This window comes from Eurypyga helias, unplaced genomic scaffold (genome assembly GCF_000690775.1).
Source record: "Eurypyga helias isolate BGI_N326 unplaced genomic scaffold, ASM69077v1 scaffold21449, whole genome shotgun sequence".
NCBI classification, from domain to species: Eukaryota; Metazoa; Chordata; class Aves; order Eurypygiformes; family Eurypygidae; genus Eurypyga; species Eurypyga helias.
Window position 1 is genome coordinate 27,913 of NW_010273027.1, and position 17,345 is coordinate 45,257.

The window sequence follows — 17,345 nt, forward strand, 5'->3', positions numbered from 1 at the left end:
GAATGTGAGGTTTTCTGACTCAAAAGCAGCACCACCCCTGAAACCTCTCTGCCAGCCTTATGAGGCCCCACTGCAGAAGTTCAGTATTGGGGACGGCAGACTGAGGTCTGGTGGTAAGGCTTCTGGGAAAGGCTTTCCCAGATGTGTAGCTTTGAGCATGTATGGAAATAGCATGGAAGCTCACTTAAACGACAAACCCTTTTCATCGTGTTCATAAAATAAAGTATGATGTGGTTGCTGCTTCTCTGAGAAACGAAGGAAGCCTTTAAGGAGGGGAGATGGCTGATAAAATGGATTATAATCACAATTTCTTCCCATTTTATAATTCCTCTGGGTCAACCTGTGTGCTGCTTGGTCAGTAGGGTCACCCGTGGGGCACTGACATGTCCAACTGTCCACATGTTCCTACCTCTGGGTGAGATTTTCTGAAAGGAGAAGTGGAGGAGACACCAGCGGGGTGTGGGGCACACTTTGTGTGGTGTCATTGCAGCCATGCACTCGTAAACCCCTGTGCTGCTCAGAGCGGGGCTGCATCCATCTGAGAGCGCCAGACGGCTGGGAGCATTTCTGGGAGCACACCTCAAAGTCACTTGGGACTTCAACCAGCCAGGAGCACGCTGTGTTTGAGCACCTCCAGGATTAGGCAGCATCTGAGCTGGGATTTTCAACCTCTGGGGTTTATTACTAGGTAGATTCAGAAACTAGTTTTGATTCAGGCTCTTGATATTTTGCAATCATAGTGAGCGACATCTTCCAATTGTGTGTATAGTGTTTTAGCTTTAACGAAGATCTGGAGAATTCTTGTTATTAAAGACTTAGTTGCTCTGTTTGTGGTAGAGGAAATGAGCATTTTAAGATCCTGATAATTACTGAAGCCAGACACTTTGAGCCACTCTAAATACTGTTGTTGCGCAGTCATGTTGAGCACAAATGCGATGCCTGCTGCCTGATCTCCCCAAGAGTGATCAGAATCCTGCCACTGAGTCTTCCTCACATGTTTCTCTTTCTTTTTAGGATCCTCTAGATATTATTGGAATGTGACCACAGAGAAAAATGTGCTTTTCTAACAACTCTGCTGTGGACATTTAATCAGACTTTGATTCCTGGAAATGCTACAGCATGGCTTCATCAGGGAATGAGATAGAAATATGGACTCACAGGCAAGGTGGCGGAATTGGAGAGCTGGTAGAGCCCGTGACCTCTCCTGAAAACGGTGATCGTCTTTCACCAGGGAAGTCGATCGGCAGCGTAGACCATCTGCACCTCCCTGGAAGAGTAGACTCTGCTTACAGCTCTTTCTCAGGGGGCTCAAACATTCCAGAGTATCCCACCCCATCGTGCTATAGCGAAAACTGCTGTTTGCCTCCACAGCAGGTACCGTACATGGACGCAGAATACGTAAGAGGTATTTACAATCTCAGCGCAGCAACCTCTGACCTCCGATGCCCGCATCCACCCAAGGTACTAGACCCGAGCATCCATAACAGCTCTCACAGCACCACTCCTGGGGAAGCACCCCTGCCCAAGAGGCTTTAAATCCAAGACTGCTGCCTCTGGCTGCACCTCCACCTTCTCCTCCCATGCGACTCGATAGCTATAAAGTCACTAGACACCTGGAAAGCTCAAGAGGGAGACGCAACTCGGGAGGTCACGGTGAGTGCAGTGTGCAGCCGGTGCCTTGCCGGCAGGACAGTTGGCTAGCGGACAGGGATGTGCCGTGGGGTCAATGCAGGGATGAAGTTACTGAGCCAGACATAGCGGCTGCTAGGAGAAGGACTCTGGAAAATGAGGGCCTTTCTTCTGCTGATTCTACAAAGGAGGTATTGATATCAAAAATTCAGGGATTAAAGGTGGAAGAAAATGGAGAGTGGAGCTCATCCCAACAACCTGTAAAGAGAACCAATCCACACGTTTTCCGCAGACCTTCTTCATTCATTTTTCAAGAATATTTGAAGACTGACTCTGTGGCTAACATCCCTAAAATACTTTCTGCTTACAATTCAGTTTATGCTTATAAAATTCCTGAAGAGGTGAGCTCCAAGTCCTATCACCCAGCGCATACCAACCCTGGCGCTGTTAATGATACACGAGAAGACAAACAGTGTCCTGGCAGTGGATGGAAGCCAACTTCCAGAGGAGCAGATCTGCGAAGTGCAGTGCCGGAACCCAACCGACGAAAAGGATCCTTGCCCTGCGCTCCGTGCCCGCTCCCTGCCGACTTGCATTCGGACTTGGATCAAGAGGTGTTTGAGGATAGTTGTGACTTAAAATCTATGGAGAATGCTCTTCCAGTTAAAAATGCCTCCAGGAAGCTGAACAGTTGTGCAGCTGAAAATCAGTGCTGTGACTCTGAAGGAAAAACTGGGCGTGATGTTAGGGAACTGCTGCTGAATCAGCAAGCCCAAACGCAGAGATCATCACTGTCCTGCAGCTACGGCGCTGCAGAAACGGAGCTCCCTCGCTGTGAGGAGTTGGGTCAGGGAGATCGGCACCGCTACGATAACACTACCCAAACATCCTTTTTCAGACCAAAGGAAGATTCCACATCCCAGTCTTCATGTGAAGTGAAGAAAGAAGAACAGGCTAATAACAGCAGTCCTGGCTTTAGCACGCAGCTAGAACAAGAGGAACCTCCTGTTCAGAAAAGCCAAGCTGAATTCCAAAACCAGCTCTTACGACAGCTCCGGGATGATCTGGCTGGTGAGCAAATAACCAGGCAGACCACTCCCATGCTTTACTATCTTTCTGGGGGGAAAACCACCGACATCCTGCACAGCAAGCTCGCCCAACGACAAGGGGACTCAAGGAGCTCACCAAAGGAATGTCCAGTGAGCAGCTGCTCTGCCTCAGCGCGGTGTGTAGAGGCACAAGGGGGAAGCAGTGGGCTCCGAAGGACCAGCCACCGCCATCAGTGCAGCGCTGAGGAGCTCCTGCTCGAGCCTGATGATCTCAGGGGTCCTGCTTCATCCACGGATGAGAGTTTTAAGAATGACTATAGAGAGAAACTGAAAGTGGCTCAAAAAAAGGTTCTGAGGGAAACCTCCTTTAAGAGAAAAGACTTACAGATGAGTTTGCCTGTTAGACTGAGACAGAAACCCTCTAAAAGACCATCAGTTGAGCACCTTCGGTCTTTCTCGTTATCCCACGCAGGCGAGGATGCCCAACCTTGTTCCCTTTCTCATCTAGAATCCTTGGGAAGTTTCAGTAGAGATGAAGAAGTTAAGAGGCCGCAAACAGGTAGAATAGGGGGAAGGAAAAGGGTAACAAAGGAGCAAAAGAAACTGTGTTATTCTGAACCTGAGAAACTGGATCAGCTGGCAGATAAGGAGGTGTCATGGAATCACGTCAGGGATGAAATCACTGAGCAAGATGTAGTGGCAGCTAGGAGAAAGGCTCTGGAAAACAGAGGGAGGGCACTTTCCAGTTCAAATATCTCCAGGATGGAGCTGAAACAGATCCAGTATACTGCACTTATGGAATACATGGAACGAAAGATTCATCAGAGACCCGCTAGTTCCCAGCCCCTGCCGCTGCACAAGCCGCCCCTGCAGAAGGGGCTGTCGCATCCCAGGTGGCCTCCTGGCAAGGTTTCCAGCCCGAGTGGGAGCAGGAGCCTGCAAAACAATGAGGTTTTCTGCCAAGTTTTCGCTAAAGAAAAATCGCCAGATGTTTTCCCTCCTTTGGCTTTTGTTCCCCTGCTGAGAGCGACCAGCAGGTTCGATCCCAGCTCTGCTGCTGCTGGTACAACGACCTCGAAGAACCACCCTAGTGAAGGGGACGGGAGCTGCGCCGGCAAGCGTGTGTCGGCCGAAATTCTCCCGCCGGCAGGTGATCCTGCGTCGGGGAGAGCTCACGAGACAGCGCAATCAACTCCTCCTTCCACGCAGGTAAGGCACTGCGACAGTAGTTCTTGTGTGACTCTCCAGCTGTCTCAGAGAACTGTGGGACTGTGCACATGGAAAACTGCTGGACATCACAAATGAGGAATTAAGACTTGATTTTTTTTTTTATTTTTTTAGCATGGAGTAGAGAGATGGTGGATGTGGAGAAGGAGCCACATTTGCTTAATCGATAGGAAACGCCGTGTGGCTGTTTGAAAGCAAAGTGGGTTTTATTTTTGAGTGAAACACTCTGGTTCGCAGTGGACAGGAGAAATAATTTGGGCGGATTTGGGGACAAGTGCTACCCATTTTAAGGTGTTAAATATTTATGATTAATGATAACTATTTGCTACTCTTGAAAGTATTTTGTGAGAAAGCATTGCAGACAAACCCAGTGTTTTTAGTGCGAAGAGTTACCTGAGAGTTGCCTAAGAGTGGAAACTTCGTTAGGGAAGGCTGAAAGGCACATTTGGTCTGGGCAGCGTCATTTGTTGCCACCCAGCATGTGCACAGGTAAAGGCAGGAGGAAGAGGAGCATCTGCTCCAAGGGACATGCTGTGCAAGTGCCGTTGGGTCTGCTCGAGGGCTGGACAACACCAGGGCCCCTTCAGAGCTGCCGAGGGGTGTGCGTGGGGTCTGGCACGTGCTGTGTGCAGTGGCACTGTTCGTGTTTTGGTGTGTTCACCGTCCTTAACTGCAGCCACCTCAGTAGAGCACTAGCCCAGAAAAGGCTGTTACTGAGGGATTTTTATAAGTGACTAACCTTTTCGGCTCCCAAATCTGAAGGACAGTCGCTGTCAGTATTGTTGTCAGGGAGAATAAAGAAAATAAAAGGGCCAGAAAAACAAATAATCTAATATACTTGTAAAATGACCCAGCTGAAGAGGCTAACAAACTTCCACTGATGCTGCCTGCTTTGTGGGTTGTCGAGAGTCAGCGACAGCGTATATTTTGTCGCTAGCTATTCTTTGGTTTTCTAGGAAAAAGAGGTGGGAGGTGCCTAGGAAGAGCATAATCAGAGTTTCATTAATAAAAAGAGATAGGCACACTCAAAAATAAAACCCCTGGTGAACCTACTTGGAGATCTACTGCTGGCTTCGGTTTCTGGGGAGGAACAGCTGCCCGGCCTGAAAATGCTGGTTGTCCCAGTGTGCTGTTTTCCTTTCCAGGCCCCTTGCAGATGTGCCAGCGGTGCAGCAGCAGCGTCTCGGCGTTGTGAGAGCTGTCTCGACACCCCCAGGTAAGGCTGCGACAGCTGTGCCCACGCAGAGCCGGTGCCCGACGTGTCAACTCCCATGGCAGTCGTGGCTCTTTGCTTCTCTCCGTGTGTCTGAGATCCGTCCATGCCCAGACGGAAATACTCATCTGCTATGCTGTTTCTTTCATTTTGGGATGGTCTTTAACGTGATTTCTGCTGTGTGGAACAGCAGTGGCAAATGCAGAGTGTACGTGAGCCGCTCTCCCTGCGGCAGCCGCGATCTCTGAGTTCACAGCTCCCTCGTCTGAGCTCCGGCAAAAATGGCATCTGCAACGGCTCGGATATGCCCAGTCTTGAAAAAAATCTGTGCACAGAGTGGTGCGACAGGGGCTTTTGGTGTGGTTTCTTTAAAGGAAAAAGTAATATTGTGGCGTTTACACATAGCTAACGAGGAAGTTTGTGTGGTAACTCTTGGTATTTGTTTTGCTTGTTTGAGGAATATCAGGGGAAAAAAAGGATCTGAACTTTGTCTCAGCGGGGCAGTGATGCCGACATTTGTCTAGTAGTAGAATTTCCACTGCTTCAGTCGTTCAAAAATGTCCAAAGGCTTTCTGGAGGTTTGATTATCTTACTTAAAATAACATTTTTTTCCTAAGATTTTGAAGTTTTCCTTAGACTTCCTCATTTAGGTCAGAGGCTTAGCAGGCCAGCATGAATGTCAGTGGATGTTGTGAATGGAAGAGTAACATCATAAACACATTTGATCGTAGCTCTGTCATATGTACTAAGTAATGTAAAGATGAGAAATCCAGAATTGCCTTCATTGGTAATTCATGTAGATTGCTGTCGTTGGGAGATAGCTGTAATACAGGTTTCATTCTCTTCCAGCTGTATCTCGTTTTTTCTCCCTCATTCCTGTGGAGCAAAGCAAAGTGCTGCTGAGCTGTGGGAGCAAACCCAGACCAGGCAGGGCATGCCTGGAACACTCGCTCCCCACTGGGATCAGTGGGAAGGGCAAGCTGTGCTCATTGCTCACACTGACAGTGGCCAAGGGCTAGTGACAAAAAGCTCGAGGACGTTTTTAGTCGTATTTTGCCTCCATTCTATTGCACAATATACTTTTGAGGTAGTTTTCCCTGATAACTGCTACAGATGCTTCGTTGAGCCTGCAAGGTGCCCCTACCCCTGCCATGGCAACAAGGCCTGAGAGCGAGCAAGGACAAGGCCTGCCACTGCCTGCGGTGATTTTCTTAGTGTCTCTGTGTCTCTTCCTTTCATCTACCACTCCATAAACCCTTGTCAATCCACGATAACAGTATTGCCTCATCACCACATTAACTCAGGTATCGCAGTACAGCAGCCCATTGCGATGCCGTGGTGTTTTGTTGGGGTATTTTTAGCACCTTCTTGATGGAAAGGCTTTGGTCGGCATCAAGGGCATCACTAAATCATCAGAACCAGGTGGTTGAAGTCAAGGTCAAACTGGGGTTTTATTTTTAATTGCAGTGAAAAGGTGAACATAATAGATACCTCTAAGTGACATCATGAGTCACTGTCGAGTATAAACCATGATTAAATTTCCCTTTGCCAAGCTGATGTCACTTTTTTGATGAGAAGCTCAAAAGGCTGGGTTACAGCTGACGCACTGAGCAGCTGCAGACCTGCAAGAAGGGAAACTGGGAGACAATGGAACTTCAGAAATAGCAAGACTTTGATGGCCGAGCCACAGCACAGCTCGGTTTGGCCACGTGAAAAGTTTTGTATCTCGCCCGCACGAGCCGGGGAAGCGCAGCAGAGCTGGAAACCACCTGCACCCACTGCAGAGCCCCACATGTCTGTCAGGAAACCTGCCCAGACAGGCAGTGGCTGAAGATAGTGTGAGGCTCATGGGACTGCATACGGTATTCCAAGCGTGTGGAAGCTTTCCTACCACCACGAAGTCTGCTGAATCTAGAAAATGCTCTGTGTGTGTATCTTCAGCAGTCTCCACTGTTAGGGTTTAGGTCTCTTCATCACTCTCCACTGCCCTGGTATCCCTCAGGAAGAGAAAATATCCCCACGTATGGCTTAGGGAAGGCTAACACCAGCTATAGAGACAGGGTTAATGAGTACCTTGTGGGGAGAGGGAAGGACTGGGTCTCTCCCAGCTGCATGGTTTTTATATGTGACCTTGGAGAAAAGAGCTAAATGAAGGTGGACAAACCTGCAGTGAACTCCCTGTGCCTCTTTCGAGGAAGAAAATTTTGGGTTATGTCTATGACTTTGGAGCTCGTGTCAGGTTAACACAGTTAAATTGGAGTTTATAAATCTTCCTTCCATCTAATCCCTCTAGCTTTCCTCTCTACTGTGCCCTTCTCATCCTGTTAGATTATGACAGATTTTGCTGGAGGAAGAAATAGGTTTGTTCACTCGGTCACAAGTAACACACTAGTGTTTATATATGCAGTGAACTGTTTTCACAAGGATTACATAGATGGGTACGTGAACAGCAGTGTTTGCAGAAGATGGTCTACACACACTCCAATCATCTTGTGTTCACAGTGCCCCTATATTCTTGCAAATTCTGGTCCAAAGTGTAGTCTTAAATTACATATATCTACTTATTCTGTCTCACAAACAGAATTATTTATGCCCTGCAGACAGTAGCTTTTTCCATCAAAGCTTCTTCTCCAGCGTTGCATCGGAAAACTCAGAGCTCTGGGCTAGACATGCCTTGGCCAATGCAGAGGTAGAAGGTTGGTCTCAGAATGGTTAAGTGAAAGGGTTTAATAAAGCTTCTATTTAAGGCCATTTCGAAACAGAAGCTGCGGATTAACAGTATTTCCTCTGTGTTGATATTGGTTTGCCTAAGGAGAAGGAAGGGCTAGATGTCTTCTCTAAGAAGGACAGGAGACAGTGGTGGTGTAAACCGGCTCTCGCTCTTGGGCTGAAACACCCTCACTGTAGAAGGAGGCGTAAGGAACAATAAAGACTTGCTCTCTTGCAGTACAGCCCCTGTGTTACAGGAGGGCTGGTGGAGGAAAACACAAAGTGTGAATTGTCCCTCCCAGTTACTGCCAGGTGGTGCCCAGATGTGGCCTGAGAAAGGTCTCTGCCAGCCCTGGTCCCTGCGAGAGGCTCATCCCGTCGGTGCTGTGCTCAGTACGGGTGGCAGGATAGCTGCGTGCTTCTCCTCCGTCTGCCAAGCGGCATCCGTGGGACATTTCAGAGCATGCTTTGCCATGGGCTTGTTTCAGAAAACGTGTATGTTGGACATAATTGGAAAGCAAGAAACTGCATGGGGATTCAAGTAATGTGGAGGGGTGCTGCTACACGTTGTACGTGCTCCCTTTTTTCCCCAACAAATGGGTATTATGGAACCTGAATTTTAAAAAATTTAGTGAAAAGAGGAAGTTGGGCAGATAAAAACGATTGCTGGTAGCTGCTTAAACAGTCTGCAAAAATATCTGTTGTAGAGGAAGTGTCTGAAATAAAAGGAGGTGTCTTCCTTCTTGTAGTTTCTGTGACCCTGGGAAAGATGGATGCAAGACTCATGGATATAAAGACAATGACATAATTGGACATGCGTGTTGTCAGGATTCTAAGGAGCTGACTCCTGAAACCTTTATTCCTATCCCAAGAAGTGGAGGCAAGGAAGATGCTCAGGTGGAGGAAGAATGTAGACCCAAACCTGCGAACGGCAACGCTTTAATAAAGTGTCCAGAGCAGCCTGCAGCTCCTGGGGAGCCAGAAACGAACTGCCACGCATCAGCGCAGCGTCACCGAGGAGACAGTGGTACAGCCGGGGGTTTAGTGGCAAAGGACTTATCTGTGCACGATAGCCAAGATGATATTCTCCCTGAGAGAGAGATGAATCCACCCAAAAAGAGACTGCAGTCTCCTGAAGACCAGCGGTACGAAGAACTTGCTATGGAGATCATTGCTGAAGACAATTCTCTGGTTGATATTCTCATGCCTCACCCTGTTAGAAAAGCTGCTCTAGATCTGATGGAGGGTCTTTTTCCTGCTAACATTTCCATGCTGGATAAATCACATAGGAAAAAGGGAAACGTACAGCATGTGCAGGAGAATGAGTAAGTAGACAAACCCAATTATCTAGTATTTTAAGCCATTTTATTGAATAAGTATCACATATATTCTAGTAGTAAGATGGCTTGAGCAAATTTTTTTGTTTCGCTAGCAGAATACCTTTGCTTTCTGATTTACATATCAAGAAATATCTGAGTCTGTGGGTAAATGACAGGAGAAACGTGGTTCAATAATACCTTATTAAAAGGGGCTGTGACAAACCTGGGCTGCAAATCTTTTGCTCTGTAACTTTTAAAAGCTTAGGAAAAAATGCTGCTGTGAGAGGAGAGTGAAGTCAAGACGCATAAAGACATAAACACAATGCCCATGAGAAAAACTCGAAGTGTATTCATTTTCTGTTCCAATAGCAGGAGGAGTAAAGGTGCCACAGAAGAACGTCCTGTGTCTGACCACGATGCCAAGCAAGATCCTACCTCTGAGGGAAACCAGGTCGTGAATAGGAGCAGAGACAGCTCGAATGACCTAGATGACATCACGTCTAAGAAAGTATGTAGGTGGCCATTGCGGGAATGGTGGTTTCTTCACCACGACCAAGAAGTTGTTATTAATGTCACATGTATTACTGTGGATATTTTTATTCATGGCTTTTAGCCCAGTAATAATGTTTCACAGATAACTTGGAATCTGCTTTTGCCAGAAGGTGAAGTCCTGACAAACAGGCATATCAGTGATAAACTGATATTTAATCCTGCCTGGTTTGATCCCGGTCTCCCCTGTGTGCTTCCCTTGAGCAGGTCGCTGTGGACAGGCTGGATCTGGAACAAGCACGCAGGGCTGGTTACACATTTCCTTGCAAGGCCAGCTCCTGACTCACAATTTAATGCTCAAATATGGCTCAAAATCTGTAAAACTCATTAAACTGGCAGCCTAAATAAGAACTATTTGTTACTCTGAGAGAACGGGCAGCAGTGCCTGTGCAATACAGTGCCCTGATAATTTCTGTACATGCAGGGAGTAGCTTGGGCACAGCTGGACTACGATGGGAATACGGCAGCTTGGAAGGGCAGTACGTAGCTTTAAAGAATTGGATCGTTTTCTTTTCCCGTAGAACCCTGGCCAAGCTCCATCCCAGGTAATGACAATCTGCCTTCCCGAAACACCCCCTGATGTGTATGTGGTGATAGTTTTCCTTATCCACTGTCCAACTGCTGCTTCTGTTCACGGTGACGTTGGCTGATTTCCTAAAAAGCCAACCGGGTTCTTCTCCCGCTCTGGTCTCGGGGCCTTTTTCCGTATCAACATTCCGTATGAAACAGCTACCTCCGCTTGCGTCACTCCCAGGCACTGTGGCTGGCTGGAGTCACCCGTGGAACTGAGTTTTTCGGTGTATTATAAATGAGATTCCAGGCAGTTCTTGTGAAGCTCAGCAGTAGAGCAGTCTTAGGGCATAGCCGCGTGGAATCCGGTTGTCATCTCTGCTGCAGTTCACTTCCGACTGATGGGAAGCTCCCTGAGCCAGGGATTATATCACCAGTTAAGGCGATTACCAGTAATTTGCTTTGTAGAGTGTGAGAATGAAGTACAGCTTAGAAAATCTTTCTTTTTTTTTTTTCTTTCTTCTTTCCCAAAGCTTAAAATTATTTTAAAAGTCCAAAGTTTGGTAAAGATGATGTGAGGAAAATCCATTCTCGAGAAATTATATGGATTCTCTTTGGCAATAACAGCTTGTTGTGACTTTTTCTCTCTTTGCAGCTGGAACTCATCTCCAGCCTCCGGTCCAAGCTGCAGAGGCTATGGGAGGAAAGGGAGCTCGTCCTCCGCGAGGCCAGGGAGTGCGCCGAGCGAGGCCGGGAGCTGGAGGCTGTGGTGCGGGATGTCTGCAAGCCCAATGAGTTTGAGCGCTACATGATGTTCATCGGCGACCTGGAGAAGGTTGTGAGCCTCTTGCTCTGCTTGTCCAGCCGTCTTGCCCGAGTCCAAAATGCCATGAGGAGGATCGACGGCAACACAGACGCTGAGGAGAAGGTGAGTGACAAGCGAGCGGGGTGTTGAGTTTGTTTTGTTCCCATCTTTCCAGGTGGGGCTGCCCTCGCCTGGTGTGTCTGGCAGCTCTAAACCAGCGGCACAGCTCGGGCAGTGTTCAGTGCCACAACGCGGGGGTGTGTCTCTGCGTCCTGCGCACAGGCTCGGTGCTGGAGAACCAAAGTGCGGGGTGAACTCTGCAGCTGGGTGCTGGGGTGGCAGCAGTTGAGCCCTCAGGCTGCTCCGTGGGGAATAGATCCAAACCTGTGCTTCGGAAGGTTTTGAAATTGTAATTGACTTAATTCACTTAACAGTAAGGAGCAGGAAGATGTTGTGGTCACAACTTGAGATAAAATTCCCCGTAGTTTAACTCAACTAGCCAGTTTTGCTGGAGAATTAGGACTTGTCTCATGTCACCAGGCAATCTTTTCAAGTCTGAAATACACTTTTTTGCTAGAGAAGACAAGCCAAATTTATCCCAGGAATGCTGCTTTCCTGCTGTCCTTACTGTTTCTATCAACACAATACCTGCTGTCCTCTCTCATCTGGAAGCCAGAAAAGCCCAGAGTTAGAAAAGCTGGGATTTCCTGGAGCTAGGCGGCTGCCGACCCGTAGCTCTAGGGGTTTGTCATCCTTCCCGTGCAGGAGGGCACTGCAGAGTCCTGCCCTGCAGCGCGATATGGAGCGTCGGAATCTACTCGCTCCCAAACGTCAGTCGTGTTAACGTGAATAATTTGGGGCAGTATTTCACCCTGGCTTTGGCCAACAGACTCTGTGGTTGGCGGGGGGAGGCTGCTGTTTCTCAGTGTTGTGTTTATACTCTTCGTAGTAAATACATTACAATCACTTATTCAAGATTTTGAAAAAGAAGCTCAGTAAAGCCTCGGTTACATGCCAGCGTTTTTACAACCACCTGCCCGTGGCTGCAATTGCCCCAACATGAGCAAAACCAGCAGTCTCGCTCTTTGACTCTGTTTTTAGGGTGTCGATGGTGCCTGTTGCTCTGTGCTGGGTTTGTGGACGCTGTCCTGAAACCGGACATTTCCCGACAGTGCTATCCCTGTGAAAACCCTTTCAGCTGAAAGAGCATTAGTGAAAATGGGAAAGGTATTAAAATCCTGTAGAGCAGGCAAGGCGTGGTTCTGGTGGATTTGCTCAAAAGCAGCCTCTGATGAACAGTTACTGTCTGCATCAGTGCATTCGTCACTCATTCACCGAATGCGGGCACACTATCGTGTTCACGTGGCACTGGCCACACGCAACTGGCAAAATACAAATATATGTGCCTTAAAGAGCTTCTAATTGAATGAGGACGAGCACAGGCTACTCTAAAATTACCAGAATGTTAAGTGTATTGATCTTTTTTTCCTGAGGGCAGCATGGAAGAAGTGAGCCTTGATGGGGTTTAACGGGTGTCTTTACCTTACAAGCCACAAGAATGAGTAATTCAGTCGAGAGAAAAAAACTCATGTGGAACACAAAGCCCACAAGAGGAAGCAATTAAACTAAATCGACTGTGGCTTCCAAATGAAGATCTAGAGTCTGCCAGGAATGATGAGTTTTCATAGTGTGCTGCTTTGTTTTTCTCTCCCTATTAGCAATCGCTGAACGAACGGCACAAGCTCTTGTCCAGACAGCGGGAGGATGCAAAAGACCTGAAGGAAAATCTAGACCGTAGGGAAAAAAAAAAGCCAAATACCTGACTGATCAGCAGCTCCAGGACTACCGACACTTTGTTCAAGTCAAGACCTCCCTGCTGATTGAACAGAAGGACCTCGAAGAGCAGATTAAGTTTTTCGAAGAACAACTAGTCAGCCTTGAGCAAAGCATCTCCCTCTGAGGCCCGCCAGTAGGCCGTCCCTCGGGATGCTGACCTCGTCTGGTGAATCCTTGCCATCCTGTTAGTGCCATGGTTCTGACAAGTGCTCAGATGCTCTGGGGATGCTCCAGGCACACGCAGGACGCGCCTTCCCTTCGGACAGGCCAGCTGACAGCATCTCACAGTACGTAGCAGACTGCGTTTCGGAAATGACTGATAGGATGCGCTGCTCCTGTTAACTTGGCGTGTATTTCCCCTTCTTCTTGCCTGTCCATCTGTTTCGGGATTGACATAATCTCAATAAAAGAACGATACAAATATTGCCTCTTGTGGGTGGGCTGAGTGTTTGAAATGAAAAATGATGTGGGTGTTCCAGCTTGAATTGGAGATCGCACAAAGCCATAGGAAGCGTTATGGGCCATTTCGGGGAGGCTCCTGCACTCGTTTCCCTGTTGTTGTGTAGGCCACAGTAAAAACACGCTGCAGTGGAAGAAAATAATTACTTCCTTTCTTGGCAGTTGCCATCCATGGGGTTTTCCTGGCTCTGCATAATCCCAGTACGTTGATGGGTCTTTGGAGGGCAGAAAAAAGGGTGGTCCTCACCGGCGTCAAAAAGTCCAGATCAGTGATGAAGTGGCTTAAATGACACTTTTGGGAATGGTAAACTCTCAACTTATTCCTGCACAGTCCTGGCTGTGCTTTCGAAGTGTTTATTTTTCAAGCAGCACCTCCAGTGGGTTGGTTTTAGGTAGCTTTCAATTGTCGGCGTGCGCAAGAAGTGCGGAACGTGGGGGCAACGCTCTGCTGCAGAGGGAGGTAGGCGGGTTGAGTGGAGGAAATTACTCAGATTCAATGAGGCTTTATATAAATCCCTTGGAAAAAAATCTTTTAAATTAATGTTGTGTGTTGAGTCAAACCAGGGATGTTGCTGTATTTAAAATGCAAGTGTTTTCTTTGTTTTTAAGTACTCAGGGAGAGGAATGTTCCATCTGAGCTACATGCCTGGACGGTGAATAAGGCAGCTACTGGTCGAACTCGGGTTTCTTCCACAGGCAGACTAGGGGTTCGTTGTCCCGGGATGGTAGGCTCTACGAGGAAATGCTCCACTAGTGGTGTGTGTCCTGACTGCAGCATCATCACTACGGAGAGAAACTCTCCTGTTCCTGAGCCATCTTCTCCTTTGGGATTGCAGGAGCTGTTGATAAACACACAACCGCCCTGAATGGGGAGGCGACGCGGGCTTAAACTGCTGGTTTGGGTTCGTTTTACCTCAGATCACATTTTTCATCCGAGTTTACCCGCGGACAATGTGAATGAACGGATCAAGAAGTGACAGCGTACGACAAGGAGACAGCTGTCCGCGTTCTGCTGAGCGGTGGTAGTTGAGGATAACTTGCCAACACTCCTCCTGTGGGGAGAGGGCACCGGAGAGGGCACAACATGCTGCACTCGTCCATGAGCAAACTCTGAGAAGTGGCCTGGAGTTACACAGGGGTGCAGTAAAGCACAAGTAGCTCCCCAGGCTCCGAGGTTGTCAGCCACTCTGTGTTTGTCTTCGGAATAAATGAGCGTGTTGTCCATCAGGTGCTGCCCAGACTCCAGCAAAGCAGCATTGTTCTAAGTTTGGGTGTTTATGCAGAAGTACTCGGGTAGCCCTGCTCACGTTTCAAGAGAAACAACGTGGTACCTTACCCTGAGTAAGGCCACCGAGTTGCCCCTGCCCAGCATGTGTTGGGCCAGGGAATTCTCGATGCTCTGCTCTTCTTCCCAACCGCTGCCCGGATCCCTGGAAAGCTGTTGGCTCCCAGGAGCTTCGGCGCCTTGGCAATTCACCGCTGCTCAGACCTGCATGCGAAGTCAAGTGTGTGTGTTGGGGGAATACAAGGAATGAAGGAGCTCCCTGACCCTCTGGGGAGAGCAGGCATGAAATCCCTACTGCCTGGGGAGTCTCAGGTTGCACCCTACAAGCAAAGTAGGGTAGAAGGTAAGGTGACCCCAGCACCACGCGAGTCCTGCTACCAGAGACCTGTGGAGAGCCGTCTGTATGAACTCATTACAGCCGCCTCCAGGAGAATGCAAAATAATGGTGTTGAGGAGAAGGAAGAAGGTGAAATAGGCAAAATGCAAGAGCCTAGATCTCACCCATGGCTTGTGGGGAAGCTGGTGGGATTCCAGGAACAATCTTTGGGACTCATTTGGCCATCCACGCACGAGCAGCGTGGGGGAAGAGACTGCAGGAGCTTATGTTCTGCTAAGCAGAAGGTGGGCCTGATTTCAGGGTAAAAAAATGCTTTAATTGCCTAGGGCCGGGGATGAGCAAGCACTACAGGTGTGGGGCAGAGCAAGTGGCCAGTGGAAGCAGACAGGGCATTGTGCCCATCTGGCAGCGTCTTGGCAGCAGTTACAGGGATTTTAGACGTAGCAGCTCATTTTGAATTTGATTTAACACCCACTGCGATGTGTGGGAGTCGCTGCTGGATCAGGAGCTGCTGTTTCAACCTCTCAGGCACTAAATTGAAGGATTTTCATTTAGTGTTTTTTTTAAACCCCAGACTTGTTTTCTTCACTGGGGCGTTCTGCCGTGGGACTCTTGTGTGTGGAGCTAATTAAGGAATGGAGGGGTGCAGGGGCTGATGTAAATGTACTCTGCAAAAGATCTGTTTGGTGCTGCGGGAGCTGCGTTTAATAAGTAGAAGGATGTTCTCTCTGCTTTGGGAATTCATGGCAACCATCTGAACAAAATTTTAAAAATAAACTCAGAGCAGCGTTGCAAAGCTGCTCTCCCGTGCCTGAACGGAGCCCACGGATGCGTTAAAGGATAATCAGGCTGTAGGAATCGTGCAACCTCTGCGCTTCACAAAATGCACTCAAGAAGCAGCACGTGAACTCCCCTGCCAAACAGAGAGAGGTATTAAAGGTTATCAGAGAGACTCTGAAATGTCACAGGAGCCTTGAAGCTGAGTCACCTGGTAGATGAAAACACGGGCTGAACCGACAGTCTTGGTTTAGAGACTGAGAGCGCGTCACCAGCCAGAGGTTGTTCTGATGGCCCTCAGCACATGGTGGTGTGCACCCAATAGCCTCCCCAGCTGCCCCTTGTGAAACCATCCCTCCCGACAGCGCCCGAGGGGATGGCTGGTGGCTCCAGCACCCCTTGCTGGGGCTCAGCTGCTGCCTCCTGAGCGGTGTCACCCCATGTCACAGCGGGAAGCGTGAGGTAGGAGACAGAGAGGTCTGGGCAGCTCTCACTGATGGGCAAGAGTCCGTAACAGAGCGTAGGGGTGGATGGACAGACGGCTGCTTGGGGCAGAGAGAGCAGACCCAGGCTTGGAGCAGAGCTGAGCCCAGAACAGAGCTCTCGTGCTTTGCTGCAAAAGGAGAAACTACTGCAAGGGAGTGGTGGAAGAAAATCCGACACAACAAATGTGGTGAGAAAGTCCGTCTGTGCCGCTGCAGTTTGTGCTGGCTGCGTTGGTGACTTAGCAGTGTGGCCGTGCTGAGACCTGCCTCGCGTAGGAGGGATGGCCCGGCGGTGCTGCCAGCTCCAGGGGACAGCATGCGGGGCAGCGCACGGCTGGTGTTACCACCACCGCACTCTGTCTGAGCCCTGCGGGAGCCGAAATCTCTCATTATCTCTACGCCATGGAGTGTGTTTTTCCAGACCCTGGTCTCTGCGAGAGCAGTCGGGGATGCAGGAGCCCCCTGCTCCTTGGAGCACCCTGGTGTTGGGGTGCTTTTGGCAGTGGGTGAGGACAACCGTGGTGCCTGGAGGCATGCTGGGGGGCGAGGGCCTGGCACCCCGATATCACGATCTTGTGTGTCTGGGTGTTGCATTTTATTCGGTGAAAATGTGGGTTATTTGGTGTCAGCAGTGAGGCTGCATTGCCTGCTGCGCTTCTTAGCTGGGGTCTCTTACCCTGTCTGGAGTCTGAGGGTGATGGGGAGGGAGGTGGAGGATGGAAACAGGATGAAAGGAATTCCTCACTGGAAATGGGGGATTGGCTTTGGCTGGAAACTTGTGCTCCTCAATGAAGAAAGAGAGTAACGCTCTGTTCGGGGCAAACACGGAGCAGAAGGTCCCACCTAGGAAGGGGAAGCTGAACATGCTACAGCTGCAGCCTCTGGTTTTGTTGTGCACATCCGTAGTTTTTTCTTCCCAGAAAGGGAAGAAGCCGTACTAGAGTTGTGCTGGTGCGAACAGCGTGGGTCTATTTTGCCCGGGCTCAGAGGCAGATTATCATTTTCATTTACGATCAGAGCCTTTTTTCATCACGGTAATAATTAAACCAAACCAGAAGTGAAAGCAGTGAGCTGACGGGATTTTCTGGCGGTTTGCTCCGAAGGAGCAGGTGAGCAGCCGCCCCCGTTCGACCGCCAGCGGTTGTTTTGGGGTCGC

At 49.0% G+C, this 17,345-nt stretch overlaps 1 protein-coding gene across 1 annotated transcript; it reads left to right on the forward strand.

Moving 5' to 3' along the window:
* The first annotated feature begins 1,119 nt into the window (after positions 1 to 1,119).
* On the forward strand, positions 1,120 to 12,970 carry SHROOM1 (shroom family member 1). Its single transcript, XM_010159344.1, is given in 8 exon segments — positions 1,120 to 1,461; positions 1,530 to 3,887; positions 5,051 to 5,121; positions 8,577 to 9,152; positions 9,516 to 9,654; positions 10,861 to 11,133; positions 12,729 to 12,813; positions 12,816 to 12,970. Coding segments are annotated over 8 exon segments (3,999 nt in total).
* The last annotated feature ends 4,375 nt before the right edge of the window (positions 12,971 to 17,345 follow it).